General features: G+C 41.4%; 1 protein-coding gene across 10 annotated transcripts in view; it reads right to left on the bottom strand.

Moving 5' to 3' along the window:
* ABLIM1 (actin binding LIM protein 1) overlaps positions 1–22975 on the bottom strand; it is a 138837-nt gene that overhangs the window by 31376 nt on the left and 84486 nt on the right. For 6 of the 10 annotated variants that reach the window (XM_086466883.1, XM_086466881.1, XM_086466882.1 and 3 more), the window contains exons 6-9: positions 18867–18954; positions 13748–13806; positions 4532–4609; positions 1536–1691 (exon numbers count right to left, since the gene is read on the bottom strand). In XM_086466883.1, coding sequence (XP_086323009.1) covers positions 1536–1691; positions 4532–4609; positions 13748–13806; positions 18867–18954 — 381 coding nt within the window. Of the gene's footprint in view, positions 1–1535; positions 1692–4531; positions 4610–8822; positions 8871–11246; positions 11310–13747; positions 13807–18866; positions 18955–22975 lie in introns of all 10 variants that reach the window. The other 4 variants (XM_086466877.1, XM_086466879.1, XM_086466884.1 and 1 more) reach the window with 2 other exon arrangements.

Here is a 22975-nt window from a genome sequence, read left to right as displayed (position 1 = left end):
GGAAAGAAAGTGAGAGCCCTTCTGTTTCCAGAACAAGTTTCTGTAGTCACCAGAGATGTAACTGGATTTAATGCTGGTGGAAGCACGGGGTTAGAAAACCCCAAACGCTTTTGCTTCTCCCCAGAACAAGCACGACAGCAGACAGCTTCCACCCTACTGCTTTACCAGCTTCCACCATGCTGCTTTGTCCGTGACAAGCCTCCCCTTAAGCATTAACAAACAGTTCACCTTCTTTGGGTGGGATTAGTTCCTCCTCTGTGACTAACAAGAGACTTGTGTTTGTAGAGGGTTTTGTGGAATGGGTCAGGCCTGTTAGAACTGGCCAGAGGTCACCAATGCATCTCACAGTGGTTTTGAACCAAGTGTCAGCTGGATTTACTACCAACGTAAATTTAAGGGGGGAAATTCTGTAATATTCTGACCTGTTAATTTCTTATCTTATTCCTGAGCTGAACAGCCTCCTGAATTTCCAATTCATGTTATAATTCAAAAGACTAAAACTATAAAACATCAAAGAACTAAGGAGAAAAACTGAGGCAGCTCTGATCTGTTGGTGGGCAAAACATTTTGCTAAGAAAGCAGATTAACAGTCACTGATCTGGGCATCTTCAGGCCACTGGTGCCTAAATGATTTACTGTACTTCATCTTCCTACTCAATTCAGTTACAGTCAGTGAAGTCACTGAGATTGCAAGGAAGGAAATCCATTTCCACGTCCATCTAGATTTGCATTCAGGAAGTCTGATTTACAGTCAGATGGTATTACATGGCAAAACCTGCCTCACGATCTGCACCGGAGCCATGTAAACAGTAACTGCAGCTATGAAAGTTCACCTGGGAAAACTGGGGGACCCTACAACCTGAAAGATATCCTTAAATACAAATTTAAGAGTAGAAATTAGATACTCTTTTTTCTGTCATTGCAGGATACAAGACTGTTTACTAAATGCCAGCAGTTTAAAATGTGAGGCAGCTATTTCCGTAACGCAACTAACCTGCTTTCCCAGGTGGCAGAGCACTTCGTCCTGACCTAGTTCAGATTTTATCCAGTATGTCTGGCAAAGTGCTATGGAAATGTACTTCCCTTCAGTATGTGTGGGAGAAAGCATCCCACTGCCCTTAATCCTTTTACTGCCATAGAACATCACGGCATTCCTCCTATTCCGTTGTGAGTATCGGTGCTCCACAGCACACCGCCCGAGTTGGCTTTGGCCTCACGTTCTGGGCTTTGCTGTACCCACAGACTAGGGTATCCCGTGAGTTAGGAGAACGCACATACGGACAGCCTGCAAGCCTCCCCCCGCCGCTCCTCTGCCAGCGGCTGGTGTTAAGGTTAATTGTATGTTGACGTTAAACTGTATGTGCAGTTTGATCGCGACTGTTCCCATCCAACCCAGACCACACAGACAAAGAGCACTGTGAACAGCAGCAGCAGGACCTAGGAGTGCCAGTTAGAAGCTGTTTCAAAAGAGGATAGAAGCGAAGCAGGCTTTGAATAAAGCGTACAGCAGAATGAGTTGCTTGTCGGTTCATTACCTCTCCAAGACTCTGTCTCTCCTGTCTGTCCTCGTAGGCGGAAGTGTAGAATGGCTCATAAGTAATTAGGTCTGGACGTTCAATGTCATAAATGGCCTTGACTTTGGGAATGGCTGCTAAATCCTTGTAATCAAGGATTTCATTGTCTACTTTTGCCTGAAGGTCAAAGACAGAAGATAAATTAACTTACACAAATGCACTGGTAATTTCTGTTTTACACAATTTATGATTTTTGTGTATTTGTTGTCACACTGTTGCTATGGAAAACCCTTTTTGGCACTCTACATGCAAAGTGACTGCTCCTTGTTCTTCTCCAGCAGGCCTCCTCTGCAAAAGCACAGAGTGTTTTCTCAGTTTAGGGAAGAAACAACACGGCATATACAGATCTAATACAAAAGTTTCTTATCCCCAGTAGAGAGCTGGAAACTTCAGCTCTGCAAATGACTCATTTTGTGGCCTCAGGCAAGTATTTTCACCTTTCTGCTCTTGTTTTCCCATATGTAAAATATGTGAGAACATCAACTTCATTTGCAGATTACAGAGATTATGACAGGATTCCATGCAGAAGACCACAGACAGAAATTCAACTTACAACTGTGCACACAGGAGGAAATACAACTTACTCCAGGGAAATAAAAAGGCAAGCAGGGCTATTTGTCAGGACTGGGTATCCAAACTCCCAACTGAAGGGATTATATTGCACTCATCACGCAACCTATACCCAAGCGTCTAAGGCGTACGTTGCTTACTAACTGCATACTACGTAGTACTAACAGTGACTACTGTTTCCACTAAAACTGCAAGGAGCTCTTGACTAGTTAAAAAATGGAAGCAGGAAATCGGCTCCAAAGACAGCTGCACCCATTAGAAGGAGCTAGAAAGAGGCCTTACATACAGTTCAGATAGCTGCTATCTTTCCTTAAAATGCTTTTTAAAAAAATTGTCATACATCCTTACCTATCTTACAGAAATACATTCGATGATTAAAACTGAAAGAGAATATTCAAAATGCTTTTCAACTCTTCTGCTAGATATTTGATTTATTCATAGCAGGCTGCACAAGGAAACAAGGCTGATCTGTTTCTGCTCACATTCAGTCCCGTTCCTCTTGAGTACTAGCACCCAGTATTTTCAGATTAAAGTGCATTTGCCTTCCCAGGCTCTCCTAACAACCATTGGTCTTGGTGATTCTTAAGCAATGCCATAAATTAGAAATAATACAAAACATTTTTTGATAGAGAAGTAAGGTTTGAAATAGTTTGGAAATTCACTTTCTAAAATTAGCCTGAAATCTGTTTAGTTTTTACTGCCGAGATATAACAAAATATCTTAAGCCAATTTAACCCTTAAAATACATAGGTATATAATGTTATGTTATTTTTACCACAGTCTATTAATGAGCTGCAAATACGACTGGATATTCTTAATCCAATATAAATTACCACAGATATTTTTGTAGACCCTGATCTACACCATGTTGCCCTACAGACTGTGCTGTTGAGCAGCAGTTAAATTTTATAAGCTGTAGCTTATGAAGTTGATATTACCAGCAGAATGGCAGTACTCCAGGACATGCTCTGTGTTTTGATATCTGCAGTGTGAACATTTTTAATATATCAGATAATTGTTGTTGTTGAAATGCACTGAAGAACTAGCATTAAACTCAAACTTGGGACTTGAGATTTGTTAATTCTGATAATTTTTTTTTGCATTATTATACATATAACTGGTCAATTTCTGTCTTGCACTACATTTTCACCTGTACAATCTTGTCTATAACATCAGTGATTCAGCATTATGCACAGGTAAGCGAAAAGAAAGTTTGCCCTGTAGTCTGCCTCTTCTTCCCAGCATACCTTCATCTTTGCTCCCCTCATAAGGCACTCTCTCTCACTTTGCTTTCCTGTGATTTTCTCCCTTAGCTGTTATCTTCCACTTCTGCTTTGGTTTTGGGCAGGTTACCTGAGAGCATGTTTTATATGAGGACAAAGGTTATATGGACTTTCAAGGAACAGGACTCTTAAATGGAAGTGAGTTTTTGGAAGTGTAGGTTATATGCGTGGAAATACAGCAAGTTTTAGAAGGCTGAGTTGTTCAATTATTCACCCAAGTACGTTTGAGTTGATATTCTTCCTGCTTAGAACTGGATTAGTACAGCCACAAAAGATGACTTTTTTTTTTTTTTTTTTTTTTTTTTTTTTTTTCTTCCCTGTGGACTTACTCTGCCAAGAAACAAAAAAACTACTGACATTTGCAACACTGAAATGCCTGGAAAAGTGGTATGAAAAGAGGCGAAAACCATTATTCCTTTGAAAATTTTGGGCCAACCTTCTTTTAATCTATTTCCATTTCTCATTTCTAAGATCTTACTGGCTCAAAGGGCACCAGTAATGAGGCCAAGAAGTGAAAGAGATCCTCTAAAGTAATGAAAGAGGAGGCTTGATTACTGAAGGAATCATGTTAAACTCTACATCTCAGGTAACCACAAATAAAATAGTGTGTCAATAGCTCTGCATTTTCAGCACTGTTAGTTTAGTAAAAGAAAGATGCTTAATATAGTTTTTGTCTTAAATAAAAACCACCTTTCCTTCCACAAATGAAACATCTTGACTTCTGAGCTGGAAGGTGTCGTATCGGGCAGGCTAGTGTAGCTGACCCTCCTCCCCACATCCTGCAACTGCAGATCTCTCAAGAACTCCGTATCGAGGTGCACAGATCTGCCCGCAGAACCCCTAACAAAGTCAAATGACCTGCCCGCCTTCTGTCCCTCTTCACATCACCTAGTGACTTCAGGAGATTTACTGCATCTTTCTAAGGGAAAAGGCCTACCCTTCTCTTGAAGTTCCATAGGTATAAACACTACGCGGTGAGGCTTTTAACAACTGAACCACCAAAATAAAGGTATTAGCATCAGTATAGAAGTGATTTATTCCAGCACGTAGTATTTCATGTGCAAGCAAGGGATCGGCAGCTTATTCTTCAAAAGGAATACTTACATAGATAGTGTGGCCTGGAGAGCCAGGTATACTGGAACCTGGTCTGGAATAAATGCTTTCTGATGATGTTCTTGTGGGCTGAAAAACAGAAAATAACTTTTTAGAGCAACCTGAAGCCATTGACATTGGTAATTTTGGTGTTAAGTGAAGAAATCTGCATACATCTTGAAATTAACTGAGTTTAGGAAAAAATGTCAAGACAAATGCAGGCATTCCGGCAAATTTCACAATCTCGTGAGACAAGGGGGATTTTTTTTTTTTTTTTTTTGGTAGGGGAAGGAGTGCTGTGAGAGGGGAAAGAGATTTTCTCAATCATACAATGTAAAAGACTGACAACAACAATGAACAAAATCAAGCAACACCTGCCAGACACACTGCAAGGAGCCATACAAAGTACAATCCAGGATAGTCCTGCTGGCCACTTTATCAAAACGTTAGTTCACAAACAGCTAGAGGTGTCAGCAGTTCAGCAGACAAAACTGTTGAGAGGAGCACAGCACACACGTTATCCCTCTCCAGATGTTCAATCACTGGATTTCCATTATGAATACAGAACTGAATTCAGTCCTTCTAAGTAGAAGGACCAGAAACCCTTGGCTCGGAGCTGTTCCCTACATCTGCAGCACAATCTAGATGCAACATGAAAGCTAAACTGGTGACTGAAATTTCATGATTCCCCATACTGTAAAAGTCCTGATGCTTAATGACAATGTCCTGCAAACTGAAATTAATGAGAACAGTCACATCCCTACAGAGGGTGGGCTGTTACACATTTAGTAGATTTTCCAGCACTTCATCAGACACTGGTTCCCTGAGGGGAAGTTTTGCGAGAGGAGACAAAATAACTTATCACTGAGATGTGGGGATCCTGAAAACTTGATGAATTTGAAAACCATCTATAAGATCAAATGTCACCCAGGCTACTGTGGCAATTACTCCTACACTTGGCATGCAGCAGACACACAAAGGTAGTCAACGATATCCCACTCACAACTGAGAAACCATGAACAAGTTTTGCTCCCTAATTGACCGCAAAGAACCAAATCCCATCACAAAGCAATGCATCAGCAGATGACTCGGATGACACTAGTGCAGCAGGATACTTTAAAGTCACTGAAAATTAAATCTTGGTAAACTGCCCTTACCTCATCAGCTTGTGACACTGAACTAAGGGACCTTCAGGCACACACTGAAAAGAAACAAGGCTTGACAGCCTGGCTTGCTGATTTTTATTAAGAAATAGCTGGAGTGAATACAACAAGGCTACTGGACCTTTCTTACTTCTCAGCGTACATTTCCTGAAAGGATCCTTTGACAGACATCAGAGTCTTTCTACCTTTTATGTCATAGCCAGGAAAGCTATTGGAACCATCCGTATAAAAAATTCTGAAGACTAGTCATAGATCACAAAGCAGACTTTCTCTGACTTCACTTGTGGAAATGAAATCACCACATTCAGGGAGGGTCAGAGGAATAAAAGGCTTTGAACACATTCCACCAAAAAACGTGAAGATTCAGATCAAACAGAGAGCAGATGTGGATGTGGACTGACACAGTCACAATCCTCTCTGGAGCATGCCTGAGAACACTTTCTCAGAAGCACCTTTATGTGTTTCTTTCCTTTTCTCTCCATAGCTGGAAATTCCTACATCCCAAAAGGGAACAGAAATTTCTCAGCTGTCCTTAAGCTCCTCCCATCATGCAATCAAAGCAAAAAAAACCCAACAGCAACCACTTGTTTCATGGAAAAGTTACAAGAATTAAGCTGGAAAATCTGGCTGTTGTTGAGGAACACTTTATTCCGCCTTCCATTCTGCCATTTCACACAACTGTCTGTCTGAGTGGAGACACATGTAACATGTTGCTGCAGTTACTATGGAAAACAATTGTTTTCATTACAACATAGGGAACAGTATTAAGTAGTTGAGGTACTGTTAGGGGTGTCTCTGTTACCTTTGGCTTTTGGCAGACACACTTTAAGAGTTTTGTCTGCTCAATTCTCCCTGTTGTAGGAAAACAAGTGTTAGAGGCAGTTACAGCTTCTTCCCACCTGGCAGGTCCTCTGGGTTGCTCTTAGCTCTGGATCGTCTATAATCACTTCAGAAACCAAGAAACTATCAGCCCTTGGTCCTTCTCCTTAGTCTCATCTCTTAGTGCCACTGCTAGAGACCTTTTCAGCAAAGGAAAAGTCACTTGTATTTATCACTTCAGTGAATTTATTAAATTAAGTTAGAAACCTTAAGAAGACAGTTTCAGCCACATCCTGCTAACAGCTTTCTTAGGTGCTTTTAACCCTGAAGTAGAGGAGCAGTTGTCAGACAGACTGGCAAGTTGTAGCACCTGTTCTTCACCTCCTCACTGTGTTTCTGCTCCAAATTACCTCGTTATCATCTGATTAACACAGCCACAAGCCAGATATAACACCCTTTAAAACCAGTTTTCTATTTTCTGTAATTCTTCCTATGTACACCAATTTTACCTTCCATCTATTGCAAAGCTCCACATTCCCCGGGCAGGATGCCATCCTGCCAGCAACTGCCTGAGCACACACCATTCCTCTCCTGAGGAGCTTAATCCAAGCAGGCCTGGAACTCTGTGGCTCCTCTATTTGCTCCCAGTCCTGTATCTTGCTTAAGTTTATGATGACATACCTCTGAAGACTGCATGAAAAAAAGGACTTCTACATCTACCCTCACCCTTCCTGCCTCACTTCGCCCTGTTTCTTGTTTTGAATTACACAGGCTGTTTCCATCACAGATGGCTGTTTCCTACTCTGCTGCTCCCATATGGTCTGGAAACTTTCACAGCTTTGCACTTTCCCCTGAAGACAATTGCATTGTACTTAAAACCATTTGTGCTGCTTGCCTTAACAAATATACACTAAAGATTCCTTGATATAAGCTCTTCCTCTGGCATACTTTTAGTTGCTATGGTTGGCACCTCTCCTAACAGAGCGGTAATAGCTCCTGACTGAAAATCTGTGACAGGGTATGGCTTTTGTTAGACTATATGCTACATCTTCATTAGCAGTTGAGAATCTCTGACCCTGTGTACCTCTGTTGTGACCTTGTATCTTAAACAGGTGGCAAGAGACACACTGGAGGTCAAGTTCTCTGTTGATGTAACTGCACTGGGGCATAAATGGAGAGCTGATCAGAGCACAGGTGAAACAGGAATAGCGGCTATCCCTGATTAAACCTTTAGCCGTCAGTGGAAATATCATGTGAGCACCTCTTGCACACATTGTTGGAAGAAGATGGGTAAAGAAATTAGAGGAAACATCCTTTAATATGAATGTGTTGATTTAAAGGTATTTCCTTCCATCACAGTGTCCCGTGACACCTGTTCTACCCTCCCAGCAACAAAACAAGTTAAGCTGCCTTACTTCTTCCACAAACAGAACTGGAACCCTCTTTGTATGGTTTTGTGTGATTGTTCTTCTTCGTAAAGGATTCAAATAGAGCTTTTCATAATGTCACCTTTGTGCAGAGAAATTTAAAGCAAATTTCTATGAAGAACTACAACTAATCTTTTTTTTCTTTTCTTGTGGTGCATGGTATTTCTCCATATTTTCTGATAATTCCACCCAAATAGATGTAACAGTAGTAAATATATCAATATGGGATGTCTGTACCAGATACAGGAAGTCTATGAAGTACAGGAACAAAAATCAATAGAAATTCAGTCAATAGAAATTCATGCATGTCATTAAAGGAGCCAAAGGAAAGAAACCGATCACAAAGTATCTAAAGTATCTGCAAGAATTCTCAGTATTTCCCACCTTACCACAGACTTCTTATTTTTATGTTTTTGTTCTTCATTCCATGCATTCGTCTTCAATGCAGAAGTTCTTTACCAACACCATTTGCAGACTGGCAGAGGTAACACCAACTGTCATGCTCATCCTATTAGGTTCACTGTGAATTTCAGTGCTCAATTATCGTATCACCCATGCATACGCCCCAAATTGATTAACTTGTTATTTTTATATTAGATTGCAAAACTTAAGATGTTCAACTTCATTTACCTCCATTTGTCATGTCATCATGCATGGCACATCATCTAAATAAATAACTTCTTAAAAAAAAAAAAATCCACGTTAGAGCCATTCACATCATCCAGATGCTGCTACAATGTGGTGACTCTGGCTTTCTCAAGTACAGATGTTCAGAATCATGCTCTATAAAAACTTAGAAGTGCAGGCAACCAGATCAAAACTGATCCCAAGAACATCTGGCCAAATGGATGCACTATTGTTTAACAAAGGCATCATCAGCATTGTTTACAGTACCTGCCTTAGTTTTTTGATAGAGTTCATTATGCAAGGCGGTGATAACAGCTGCAGAAGAATGAATATGTTTTCACTTAATAACATTTAACATTATTGCTTAAGCGAATTCTCTAAGTCTCAGAAGCTACTTTAAGTGAAGCATGTTTATAAATAAACTAATAGAAGATTAGGATGTAATTTATTCTACTAGGCAGATACAATTTTGCAATAGCAAGGAATCTGGCTTTCTTCATACAACGCTTGTGACTCTACTTGCTTCATCAACTGCAAGGTTTTACAGTTATTTAGGACTTGGAACCAGGGTTCATTAAACACGGGCTTCCTGTGGATTTCAGTAATTTTCAGTGGCCATGTACAAGACCAATAGAGCACCTCAGTGTCTGAGCCTTCATTGTGCCTGTCTGCTAGTTGAACTGTACCTTTCTTACAAGAGTTTCCTTCGAATGCATGCATTCATTAATTCTCTGCCTGAAAAATCTAATCTACGTATGCATCAAGACAAAACTAGTGAACACCTTTAGTTCAAACTCACTCATACACACATATTAACGGGTTACAACTGATTTTTCCTTCCTTTTTAGACACAGAGGCCAGAGAGGAGAAGGAATTTTCAGCACATAATCACTGACGGCACGTTGCTACCAAACAAACTTTTACAAGACTACTCATGCAAATGTAGCCTTCACCAAGAGTAAGCTAAGTGGAAAGCAGAAGAAAATAAAGTGGGAAGTCCAGAACATACTGAATTCAACAGCAAACTTCTCATCCACAGGATTTCACGCTACAATTTTCACCTACAATTTCCATGTAGAGTCAAGCCTTTGGCCCATCTTTATAGCAATGGCAATGACAGTATCTGTGTGTCTACTCTGCAGAAGAACAGTTGAAGCAAAAATCTGCCTTGAATTACACTTTATACAAATATTAATTTCAACAGAATTTAATACTGACCAAAGTTATACAAGAGGATTTTCACCTGACCCTAAGCTATTTGTACCCTACACAGTCTACAAAGCCAGAAAGAGAACATACCTTTATTTTGACATGGGCTGCTGCTATTTTGCCCTGCACATTCTTCTAATACATTGGATAGGGTTTGGGTTTTTTTAATCCTAAGGCTCCTGGATTTCTGCACTGGAAACTCAGACTTGTGCATGCTAAGCTGAATGCAAAAAGCCACTACACTGGCCCAAAAGATGAGTGAAGCAGTCCCACAGTTTGCTGTTCTCAGGCTGCAACATTCGGTTCCATAAAGCCTAGGACTGCAAAGACATCGCCCTCCTTAGAGCACTGATCACAAACCTTTATAGCTGTATTTTCTTGATACACATTTCTGAGGCTAACAGAGAAATCAGCCTTCAAGAGTAGTTAATGCAACATCCGAAGTTAACTGAGGAGAAGTACTGCGCAGGACAGAGCACAGGGCGTGCATTAACTCCCACTGAATCACAGCACTGATTCAGCCACATAACACTGTCCTGCAGACTGCACCTAACACAAACACCCTGCCCTGCCTGATAATATGACTAGGCCTACTTGGCAATTAGAGATGTGAAGGCAGCATGAGCAGGCACAATGGAAATCCAGTGGCACGGACTCTATCGGCCTGCCCGCCCACCACTAGCCACCACATACCAGCACGTCCCTCGGTATCTGGTGAAAGCTACCTCAGGTGCGCCTGCGTGCAGTGCAGCCACACGTCCCCCCCAGCAGACGCCACTAATAAATAAGCACTGCCCTGAAGAAGAAATGGAAGAGGGTGGTGTTTGTAGGTGCAAAGGAAACTCAAGGAAGTCTGGAAGTTGAAAAGTAGTCCAAAATCAAGAGGGCAGGGAGGAGCTCCCAACTGGGACGTGGATATGCCCCAGACGAGAGAGAGGCAAATGCTCTTGGGCAGCACACAGAACATGTCCAAACCTGGAATTTTGCAAATATTTCCTCAACTTAAATATTCATGTGTAGTAGGTCAATACATGTAAAAAAAGAAACTGATTTAACTGATGGCATTTTTTTTCCTAAAAAGCGTGAGCCATTGTTGATGAAAAACTATTTCTTTTTAACCACTGCTTTAAAGTCAGATGCTTTTCACTGTTTTCATTTGCTTCGTCTTTGCAATCCTATTTCTTTGTTTTAGAGGAAAAACTTTCTGTAACGCTGGAAGAACAATACTACAGCACCAAGAGCTCATCTGAATCCTAAAAAAAATAATTTTAAGCATTTCATTAAACAAAATAAAAAAAATGTGAGAATTAACAAACAACACTACACCACATGATGCAAAAGACAGCGTCAGTGCCCATGGTGGCAAGTGATAGCAGGAAAGCTGTGTGGCAGAAGTAGTAGCAAGCGCAGCAAATGACAATAATGAAGAATCTTCTTAGGAAAGAAGATCATTATCAACACTATGAAAACACAACAGCAAACCTCTGCAGAGCGTGGCCTGCGCAGAACCAGACTCTTTGGATAAAAGAACTCAGATGAGGAATGCTGTCATGAAACACAAAAGGGAAAAATGAGTGAAAAGGAAAGCAGTTTCCCCAGCTCAGTGGTTAAGCTCTTTTTTGTCAATTAAGTTACTAATATCTACTTGCTAGATAATAATCTGTGTGTTATAATACCTGTGTTACTTACTGATCCCTGCAGAATCACAAACAGCAGACAGTTGTAAAAAAACCCTAAGCAACGTATATTTTTGTAACATACATATGGTTGCTTTATTTTCTGCTTGCTTTGGCTTTGTAATCCTCCACAAATATCCAGTGGGGGGAAGATCTAAGGCAACCATTGTTTTTATGAACTCCCTCTCAGATCCTGACCAGCTAGAACGCTGATTAGTTTATATCACAATTCAGTTACTGAGAGAAAACAGAACTTGCTGAAAACTTCCGAAGTGACTTCAATGATAAAAGGGCTTTTTGTTTTGCTCTGCTCTATAGGGAAAGGAAACCCAGCAGAGCAAATAGGCCATGTCACTGGCTTTTTGCAGAACCACTAGAAAATTTAGGCCTGAGCCTGAAAGTGGCTATATCATACATTTGTCAACTCACAATCCAGATTCCAATTCTCACGTCAGGTCTAAATGTGTGTCATAAGATACTGAAAGTCAATCAAAGTACAGTTCATAATTTAGTGGTGACATGTTCCAATAGCAGATGGTTCCTCCAGTTTCTTTTGTTTCTGTACCTACCTGTTTGCTACTGCCTTCAGCAGAATGGAACGTTTGTCAAAGTCATCAAAGTGAACTCAAACTGATTTTAAAATTAGATGTCTGACTTTGCACCACGGTAGGTAAGAGACTATCTGTGATGTACAGTTGAAGCTAAAAATTCTTCATCTCTCCAGCTAGCTTCAGTACAGTGCATTTGCTGGTGCCTTTTAAAGACACATTAAACCTCTGCATAGAAGCTCTCACCCAGGAACAAGGCGACCTTGGATAGCTGTGCCGTAACATTTCTCAGACATTCCCCTAATATGCATTCTTTCACTTCACTTCATTTTCCTGCAAGAACTCACTTAGGCAATGTCCTGCAGGTGGCTGAATTCATTTACTTCACTCACTTGAATTAAAATTAGCTGAGGGGGAAGGAGACTGACATGCTTGAATGTGTGACGGAAAAAAAAGGAAAATATTTGAAGAGGACTTTGGCCATTTCCATGGGGAATGGAAATAAGCAAACCGATTTATAAGGTCAGCTGGAGGAGGTTCCTAAGGGCTGCACTGTAGTCAGGAGCGCTTTGATAAGATTCTTGGGTCCAAGTGAAAGGGAGGTATTGTACCCAACCATTCACTACAAAGCCCAAGCATTCTGACACTTAAGCACGGCCAAAACACTGTCTTACATTCAAATTGTTAAATGAAGAAGAAAATCCAGTCCAGCATAATTTTCCATTTTCTTACTGAAAGTCAGGACAGAACAATGCGCAAACGCTGGATGGTACCTACAGTGATGTTTGGCTGTGCTAGATCACATGCCCACCTAGGGCCAATTATCAGTACAGCCCACACTAACATGAACTCCGCTCAACAAAAATTTATCTGTATATTACCCACTATCATAGTAAACTTCTCTGTGGGGGATGTTTTACAGACCAGTGCACCTGAATAAATTCTAAAGATGTGGCTTCCTGTGAATGAGACAGACATAGAACACAACCCACAGGATATCCTACGTATCTCCATGCCAGTACCTCTTAGTTTCTTTGTCTGAAAGACATTTTATTCATATGCAGTCTCATATCTAGAAAAATTAGCAAAGTTCAAAGGGCCAACTGAGACATCAGAAAGAGTAAATTATCCAGAAGATGAATTAGTGAATATGGGCTTAGAATTGCCCGGTGAATGCAAAAAGCCAGGCTCCAGCATTTATCAGTACAGCATTATTGCCATCAAGGATTCGATCCAGAAAGTTTGTCTGGATACGCTGAGGTGACTCCAAGGGTCAGTCTCCAACTGCAGCTCTTCTTGGCATTCAAATTAGGATCACTTTAGCCTGAGGTTTATTTGGATGGCAAAGGAAGATGAGTCCATATTGTCTAAATGTTGTAAATAACCACACAGAACAAGGGATAACTATAGAGCAGTTATACAGATGCGCAAAAATACTGTAGCGTTTGCCCTGTTCACATTTTCTCCTTAAGAGTCTCTCTTACTATAATTGACATATGAAATGACGTGTCTCAGGGACTTTGCCATGTCTGTATGTCAGTAAATGACACTATCTTTAAGGCAGTGCACTGAGATGGGTATGTGAAGGTGGTGAGCCTAAAAATCAGAGCAATACCTCTGAAGTGCCTCCACTGTTTATTCTGCCAGAGTGGTGACAGCTATGCAAAAGAACCATAGAAAAAGTCCCTCTTTTAAAAACAACATTCAGTTATAGTGTGCACAAAATATCTGGGGTGTCGTTGCCATGAATTTAGCTTACCCGTAGCTTATCTTCAGTCTTAGTGGATTGCTTACAGTCGGGATGCCAGACAGTGGAACCTGAGGGAGGGAAAAAAAATATCTTTATTGAGAGCAAAGCAGATGACTTCCGCTCATGACAAGTCAGTTATTAAAGAGAATCCCTTCATTGTATCAGATGATTCATGAGAAATCGTGATTTCATGAGAAATACAAGTGAAACAAAATAAAATATTCAAATCGTTGGTCCATCTACAGCAGCCTCTTCCTGAGGCTGTCAAAGCACTTTGCACACATTCTGAATTAAAACTTAAACAGGCTCAAGCAGCAAGGGAGTCAGCAAGCACGAGCTGGAGGAACTGAAAGACAGAGGGTTCCTCTGGGCAGGACGGAGGGTGAGAGCAAAAGAACTGGGCCATAGAACCTGATCTGTTCTCCCCTTATGTACTGCACCTCATGTAAAAAGGAAGTTCTGATTATCAGTCCATTAATACTGGGAAAGTCCTATGACTTGCTTGAGCAATAGCTGTCATATCCAATTACTGTAAAGTATTACTCAGATCACCTCTTCTCTGCAACCATGCAAAATGCAACAGGAAAAGCAAAATCAGAAAATTCACAATGCAGCGGAGTCAGGGCTGTATCTCACCCACCGCACTAAGCTAGAGAGGCCAGTTTGACACAGGTGGAAGAAAGCAGCATGTGACAGAGCCTCTCCCTAGATGACAGTGTACCATACTCGCCATTGGCACACACGTAATTTCTACCCCTTGCTCTGCAAGGTCGGTGGCATGTGCTGCACTGGCATTTCCACATGGCACACTCCAGCTACACATCCTACTGAAAAAGGCAAGGTCTCTGATGTTCGTTTCCCAAAACATGGGATTTTCTCTTATCCTGTAAAAATGGAAATATCTGGCTGTCCCCAAGGGCTGAGCAGTGTCAGGGGCAAAGAGCACTTCCATCCCATTTCAGTTCTCCTTTGCAAGAGTGTAAACTGCTGGGAAGCTGCTGGCAGGTATTAGCCAAGTTGCACTGGAGCAGCAGCTAATGCTGATTTTTAACACTGACTGCAGCTGCAGTCAAACTCAAACTTCATTCCAGTCATCTCAAAGCCAGTACAGAGCCTTGTCTGTCTGCAGGGGGGAACATCACCTCTTCACTCTGTCCACAAAGAAACCAAACAGAGCAAAGTCCGGGTCTCCTGCTGGTAACTATTAGCTCAAGTGCAGTCAGAGGAAACCCCACCCTCAGAGCCCAGGAGAGGTATGGGTCAGAGCCCCTGGAAATTTTGTTCTAACAAGCCCTTACATGGCTTGGTACAGAAATAAATACCAGCAGGAACGATTTCACTTCCCAGCAGCACACAGTATAACCATCATCAGGAGACTGGAGAGAATGCTGTGACTCTGGATCAAGGGTCTGAGATGTTTGGCTTCGAGACTAAGCTGAGGAAGAAGAAACTGTGCATTTGGCAGGGGCAAACGATCAGACAACAGGGAGAAGTGTACCAACAGCCTTCTCTGTAAACAAACAGCAGCCTCAGAGCCAGAGCCCCACAGAGCCTGTGAGATTAGCAGAGAAGCACGCCCTGTGCATTTGCTTAGGAGGTCAGACAGATCCAAGCACTCAGGAGGAAGGGAGTTCAGCTTATAAGGCTGATGAACTAAGACTCGGAAGGTTTAGGTTCAACTCTCCAATTCAGCTGTGAGCTTCCTGTGTGACCCTGAGAAAAATGCTCTCTGTTCCCTGGTACCTCGGTTTTGTTTCTAGTAAACTATCTTCACCAGCAAAGAATCACAGAATCACAGAACGTTAGGGGTTGGAAGGGACCTCAAAAGATCACCTAGTCCAACCCCCTTGCCAGAGCAGCACCACCTAGAGTAGATCACACAGGAACGTGTCCAGGCGGGTTTTGAATGTCTCCAGAGAAGGAGACTCCACAACCTCTCTGGGCAGCCTGTTCCAGGGCTCTGCCACCCTCACAGTGAAAAAGTTTTTCCTCATGTTAATGTGGAACCTCCTGTGCTCCAGCTTGCACCCATTGCCCCTTGTCCTGTCATTGGCCACCACCGAGAAGAGCCCAGCTCCATCCTCCTGACACTCGCCCTTTACGTATTTATAAACACTAATGAGGTCACCCCTCAGTCTCCTCTTCTCCAAGCTCAAGAGACCCAGCTCCCTCAGCCTTTCATCATGAGGGAGATGTTCCACCCCCTTCATCATCTTTGTGGCTCTGCGCTGGACTCTTCCAAGCAGTTCCCTGTCCTTCTGGAACTGAGGGGCCCAGAACTGGACACGCTATTCCAGGTGGGGTCTCCCCAGGGCAGAGTAGAGGGGGAGGAGAACCTCTCTCAACCTACTGACCACAGCCCTTCTAACACACCCCAGGATCCCATTGGCCTCCTTGGCCACAAGGGCATGTTGCTGGCTCATGGTCATCCTACTGTCCTCCAGGACCCCCAGGTCCCTTTCCCTTACGCTACTCTCCAACAGGTCAGTAGAAAGAAAAAAAGCTGTCACTGCATTTTCAGGTGGTATTTAGCACAAACCTGCACAATTTTAGGAACAACCCAGGAGAACGTGCAGTTGCTGAAATTAAGCAAGAAATGCAAGACCGTCTGGATGTCATTTTCATGCTGAAACTTAGCTAATGGTTCTAAGTTTTCTTTCACAAAATGATTAAGAGGTTTGAAATATGTGAAATCTAAAAACCCAAATCAGATAGAGCAGGCTTGAGAAGTTAAATGTAAATATTTTTCATTATCTTGAACTCTGAGCCACCTGCAACTTGTAAATTGTATTCATCCAAACATGCCAATCTATTTTGAAATGCTTGGAACAGTGCAAATTGTCAAGCTGTGTCGCCCTTCTTTTTCCTGCTGGAAACAGTTCAGCAAACTGTGGTTATTGCCATTCTTAACATATGTCTCTTTGCTCACTTGGCAGACACCAACCAACATGTTCATCTATTCAGCTTTTCACCTTGCATGTACCATTGTTTCAACATACAGCTCTCTCAAAATCAGGAACTCGGGCTATTATTTACCCATTGAATAAGGCTGAAAGCCTGTGTGAGAATCAAGTGAAGCATCCCTCTAAGTGCTGAGCAACATCCTAGCTCACATTCGTGTGGAGGGGACAATTAGAAGTGAAATGGAAGCTGCCTATTTTCATATATTTTATCAATCATGTGATTTTGGTTCTATCTTTAGTGTTGTGGTGGTGTACTTTTATTTCAGAGAAATGCTTGGAATGCTCTTATACTGCACCCTAGGGCAAACAATTTGGATGGAGTCGGGATATGTATTTCAGCTGAGAGCTTTGCACAGGAAAGGCTTTTAGGTCTGTTACACTTACAAACATGCTGAATCCAGCAAGGAAAGCTTTGGCAGGACAGTCTGGAGCACACTCAGCAATAACATTATTTAGTTAGAAAACAGCTTGTGAACGAGAAAGCAAAGCAACTTGGGCTGCTCCTCCTATGAGACAGAGCGAGCATGAAGAACATTAATTCACAAGCACAGAAAGGGAGATACAGCCAAGAAGAGAATGATGGCAGATCCAGGAGCCAGGTGTCTCTCCCGTCCTCTTTCATATCACCTGAACTTGGCCAGGATAAAATCTAGCCTTGTTCAAGTAGAAGCAGTACCTTTTGTCTTATTCAGGTCTGCAGAAACTTACACCACAGCCTGCCCAATCAACATGAACTCCCACTCTCTGCTAGACTAGTGCAAACGGCATCGGTTGCAAACAGCAAAGGATGAACTGATGCTCACCTTGAACTCTGTCTGTACTTATTACACTATGATATGAGGAAACTAAGAAGATTACCAGTTGTCAGATGCAGTAACTGCTGCTTTCAACTTAGTCTTTCCAATTTGCCATCAGAAAGCAGTACTTCCTACCCAGCCCTCTTTCAGCCTCTCCTTGCTCTTGCAATGCAGAGCTGCTACACAACTGGATATCCAGTTCTGTGCACAGCTGGAATAAGATGACTAAGGTATAAAGTCAGTAAGAGATGACAGAGATGGACTGCAAGGGAGGATGAACTACAAAATAACGACAGTTCGCTTCGATGAAATTCCTTAAGAATATTATCTTAATTTTGGAATTCCTCCAGAAGGAATCTTTCCTCAGGATATCAAGAGATGGCTTCCACCACACTTTCATCATTTCTTTCCCGCTCTTTTACAGTCCTCTCAGGTATATCAAGCAAGTTTTCTAGCATAAGTACAATATACAAAATCCTAACATCTCTCTGCCTTTTTCACTTTGATTTCTGGCTTGCATAAATGCGTATTATACATCTTTCTACAACATTAATTAATACTAGAGCAAGTAATTAATAAAAATAACTGTAGCTTAATAGTTAACATGCTACCTTCTGGGAGAGTAAGTGGAATTCAGATCAAGGATACTTTTCAACCAAAGAAAAGAGCATGCTCTTTTTTATGTGAAAATGTCATGATGCAAATGTGCTTGTCAATACCTGGGAGTGTTAGATTGCTAATAACAAACCAGAGATGAAAATGAACATACAAGAAGTGACTGTAGAAAGACATAAAAATAAAGTAAATGGGAATAAAAAGAGAGACGTGACCAGATAAAAGGGAAATAGGCAAGGCAAGGAAACATGATTAAGAATCAGAGGAGGCACTCTTGTCAATGTGCATGGAGAAGGAGACCTACACGATTCAGAATAAGCTCACTGCAGCCTCCAAAGTTTTTCCATTGCCATGTACGGTTTGGAGTGTGGTCCAGAAGAGCACAGAAACTGATCAGAAGAATTCAGGGCAAACCCTCTCCCTTTGTCTGGTACCTCATACACCAGTCTGTGTGCTAAGCTATCCGAGAGCTCCCAAATTCAGAAGCAGCCTAATAAATTTCAGTTTTGCTACACAGCTTTTGAAAACACCGTCTGCCTCAGCTAGGGTGCAGAGTCACTGCAATGCCACTGTTATGGCCACCGACTAGAGCGAAAGGGTTTCAAGTGAAAAAGTATGAGAACACAACTGAAGACAGGATGGCTGTAGCCCTCCTTGCGCATATTACATAGGGGTGGTTTATAAGCTCCGGAGGTCTGTGACAGAAAAATGACAAAGTCTGATTTTCTTGTTTGGAAATGGAGACCTCCTTACCTTGCAGATACATTTCTTCTCCTTCCGTGAACATTTGGTTGCACCTGCTGCATCGTGCACAGCTCGGATGATAATGCTTGTCACCTGCCTGAACAAAAATAAAAAAGGGAAATGAGGGACCAACACATTGCACTGCTTTGTGAGCACTCATTACTTGCTGACACACCACTGCCATTTTTCTTCTAGTTCACCTGTTATGATACAACATTGCCCTCACGATGTGACAATAGCGACAAGAATGTAAGATCTGCCAAATTGCTTCAGTCCAGAGGTCTATCTAGTCTGGTACCCTGTCCTCAACACAGGCCACTAGTGATTACTTAGGGTAAAATGCTGTAAGAAACAAGACAATACAGAACAGCCTTTCCTCTTCACACCTTCCCACTCAAGTAGTCAAGATGTCCTAGCTAGAGGCTACATCAAAATCTATCTGCTCTCGATGATTTGCCCAACACCTTTTTAAATCCCCATCTATCTAACAGTCCGAGGCAATAAGGTGACACTGCAGTTAGGTATTTGTGTAAACCCCCTGCCTCCTCATTTTGTCAAACGTATTTTCTCAATTGCTCCATTGTTACAGATGAATTTAGAGAACGAATGACAGTTTTCAACCTGCCATTTCATTCCTTGTCCTTCTTCCTGACACTGTTGATACGGACATTAATAGAGAGAGCTTTCTAGAGCCACTTCTGGGACCATTACCTTAATTCACAGATGCCTGTGAATTCAGAAGCTACACAAGCACAGACAGCTTGAGCTGAATTTGAGCTATTGATGTAAAGATACTAAATACTCTAGATCCTGTTACCCAAATCCAAATCCACTGAGCCATTCATTCTCTTAAATACATTGATACCCATAATAAACAAAGCTGATTAGATTTCAGGCCTGTAAGGACAGGAAAGATCAAGGTACAGATATTAATGTGATTTCTTCTTAGGAGACCAAGGCAACCAATGTATTGACTTCCTTGCACCAGAAATTAAGCATGCAATGTCCACATCGGGCTTTTTTAATCCTAAAATAATTAATCCTAGAAAACAACCCTTAATAGTGACAAGTAATGAATTGTAAAAGTCTTTAAAATTGTATCTGGCTTTCCAACCAAGTTAACTTCAAATCCTTTTCCACAAAATATTCCCTGTCCACTCAGATGTTATATGCATGACATATCTGTTTAGTCTGTAGCTGACTTGTAAAATGTCATCAAATCCATTTCCTACTTCATTATACTTGAGACTGTGCATTACTAAATTCAACCTCTCCTTATGTCTACCGAGATGAATAACAAAACATTTTTGGTTCACATTTGACACTTCCGTTTGACCAGGCTTAGTATTTAGAAGTATCTATATGAGATGATGTTGTATATGGATTAAAGTACCTGACAACTACCAGGCAACCAGCTCTGCCACCCAGCCCTTCCACGGGTGAAGTTACACCATTTATTTTTCATGTTCTCATTTGTTCCTGCCTTAGTAGTGCAGTACTTGGGTTTGATTTAAGGAAGGTAAGGAAAGAGAGACAGTGGTGTTTGTGGGCACGACTATTTATCTTCCATTATCACTAAGAACAATTCCTGTTCAAGAATTTCAGCAATACAAGGCCAGAGAAGAGGACTTGCTGTGCTGTTAGTTTAGCCATACACTCATTCTTCAGTTGCAAAAACCTGCACTTATCTTACTCAGATACTGCCTTTGCTATTGATTCCTGCTCCTTAGAGGGCAGCATCCATCAGACAGGGAGACTAATGTGATTTAGTATTTTTTGCACAGCAGATTTAGACCTATCAGGCGAAAAAAAAAGGGCTCTGGTAAAAGGGAGAACAAAAGATCACTACAAGATATGCCTATACAAGGAAGAAAAGCTAATGAGGGAGGAAACACAGAATTGATACTTGACTTGCAGCAACAAAACTAATATTGAACTGCGAAGTGAAAACACAGTTAATGCTCATTCTCTTTCTATCATTTTCATTACTGTCTGTCCTCTTCATCTCTGACTCTGTCTAGCAATTATTTAACCCCTGAGGTGTCCCATCAGTTCCATTCAAGACTGGAATTTAAGAAAAAGAAATTGAAGAAACTCTGAATGTATCTGAAATGTAACACTGGCATCAAACCACAGCTATTCCGATCTTGAATGCAGATATGCAAAGAACAGCTACTTTTATATATATATATATACATACACACACAATATGTGCAGCTTAGGGCTGTGAAGATTGAACAGGGTTCAAAGGTAGATCTCCAGACAGCTCAGCACTTAGCAGATGCTGACATCCTTTTCTGCACTTTCTGCCTCATGCAAAGAATAATGTACATACAGAAGAACAGCAGTTTTATCTATGTTCAGTAAAAAAAATTCCCAACTTTTGAGCATTCTTAAAGTTCTTCAGCAGAGCGAGGCCCACAGAGCTGCTTGTCACAAGTGATTTCAGACGTATTAGATGATGGCAAATCTGATGTCCTGGGAACTAGTCCCAGTTAATGAGATACAAAAAATTCCTAAGAAGGCTGAATCACTGCCAGAAAGGATCTTCTCCGAACAGGAAGACAATAATTGAAAAATAAATTTGAAATAATAAAACAGGAATATTTTCTGGGCTCTGCTGGTCTCATCCATCTAAAGAACATCTCTGCAGCATAACTGTTCTGCTGCTTAAGAGTGCTCAAATTTTCTGTAGGCACATAGGATTTTCTGAAATAAAATTCATAGCTTCTCAAAAGGTATTCAAGAAGGTAGCTAAGCAGCTGTCCAGTCTGAACTGGAAAGAGTACAGGGCCTGTTATATTATCATTAATCAAGCTCTGAGATAGCCCATCTGAGGTGGGACTGTGTCCTGTGAGATGCTGTACCAAATTCCCAGGCACAAAGGACTGAAACCTTTGTACATAAGTTTTATCATATGAAGTAGGTTTTATAAAGAAATAATTCCCTACCAAGCACCACCCTGATGCTCAACAAGGGCAGTGTAGTTTTAAGAAGGGTAGTTAGGATCCAGCAGAGATACCCATATTGTGAGAGGGCCACAGCATGTGGACAAAGGAAATCACACATTCACACCAGTGCAGTCTTCAGTTTCTGTTCTTCCAGTCTGGCCTTTGAGGTGTGGTGGTTTTGGTTTGGGTTTTTCTGAAGTTTCATTTGTTTGGTCTTGTTTGTTCGGTTTTTGTTTAGGAATAAGAAAGCCATATTGCACTTACAATTTAATCAAATGCTGGATTTCACTGTCATAAGCACAAAGTGCTAACCCTTTGAGTTTTGCATAGCTACTCTGGCAGTCCTACCCCAGGCTTCTGAGTTTCCTGTTCCTTGTTTTGCAGTTAATTCACAATAACTTTGGCCAGTTACTTCTATTAGCTTGATCCATACTTTGTCCTAAAAGGGTCTGTATCTGGTGCATCTAGTGCTAATATCAATGAGTCTTTCACTTGCTGTGATCATCTGATAAACTTTCCACTTATTTTTCTCCTCATCACAAAATTTTCTTGAGGATCCTTTAGAAAAGGGTGCCTGGATTCAAGTACTTATCTATTAATTGCTATAAGCAGTTTACATGTTTTTAAAAGCCAGGCTATTTACAGGAGAAATCCAGAATACCTTACAATATTATGTGCAGACCCTGTGGCCTTTCTGAAGATATTTTTCCTGGAAAAACTTCTGATACGCTACTGCCAAGAGAATATAGTTTAAACTATGTACACTTGTCTCTTCAAAACAGCCAAAAAGACCGCTTTCAAGTTTATCGGATCTTTCCGCAAGGCTGAAACAACTGGCCAAATTTTAGCCGAGTGTGAGTGATGATGAATGAACACCACACCCCAGATAACACAACCTTGCTAAATGGAAGCGCTAACGCATCCTGCACTGGAGAGGTTTTGGGGGAGTTACACACCACAGCAGATGCAGTTGTTGCTGAACACTTCCAAACCAGTTTCTTGAGTTTTCTGCCTCAGTAACGTTTCTACGGAGTAGAAGCCTTTCTTCAGTGGGTATCCACTGGAAAACAATCTGCATCTCAACTAACTCAGGGCTAATCTTGCTATGCCTGACTTGCTGTGATCATCTGAGAAAACTAGTGCTAAAAATCAGTCATTTACAATGTA

Source organism: Leptosomus discolor, chromosome 6 (genome assembly GCF_034619465.1).
Source record: "Leptosomus discolor isolate bLepDis1 chromosome 6, bLepDis1.hap2, whole genome shotgun sequence".
Classification (NCBI taxonomy): Eukaryota; Metazoa; Chordata; class Aves; order Leptosomiformes; family Leptosomidae; genus Leptosomus; species Leptosomus discolor.
Note: the sequence above shows the minus strand (reverse complement) of the source record. Positions and strands in the feature narration are given on the sequence as shown.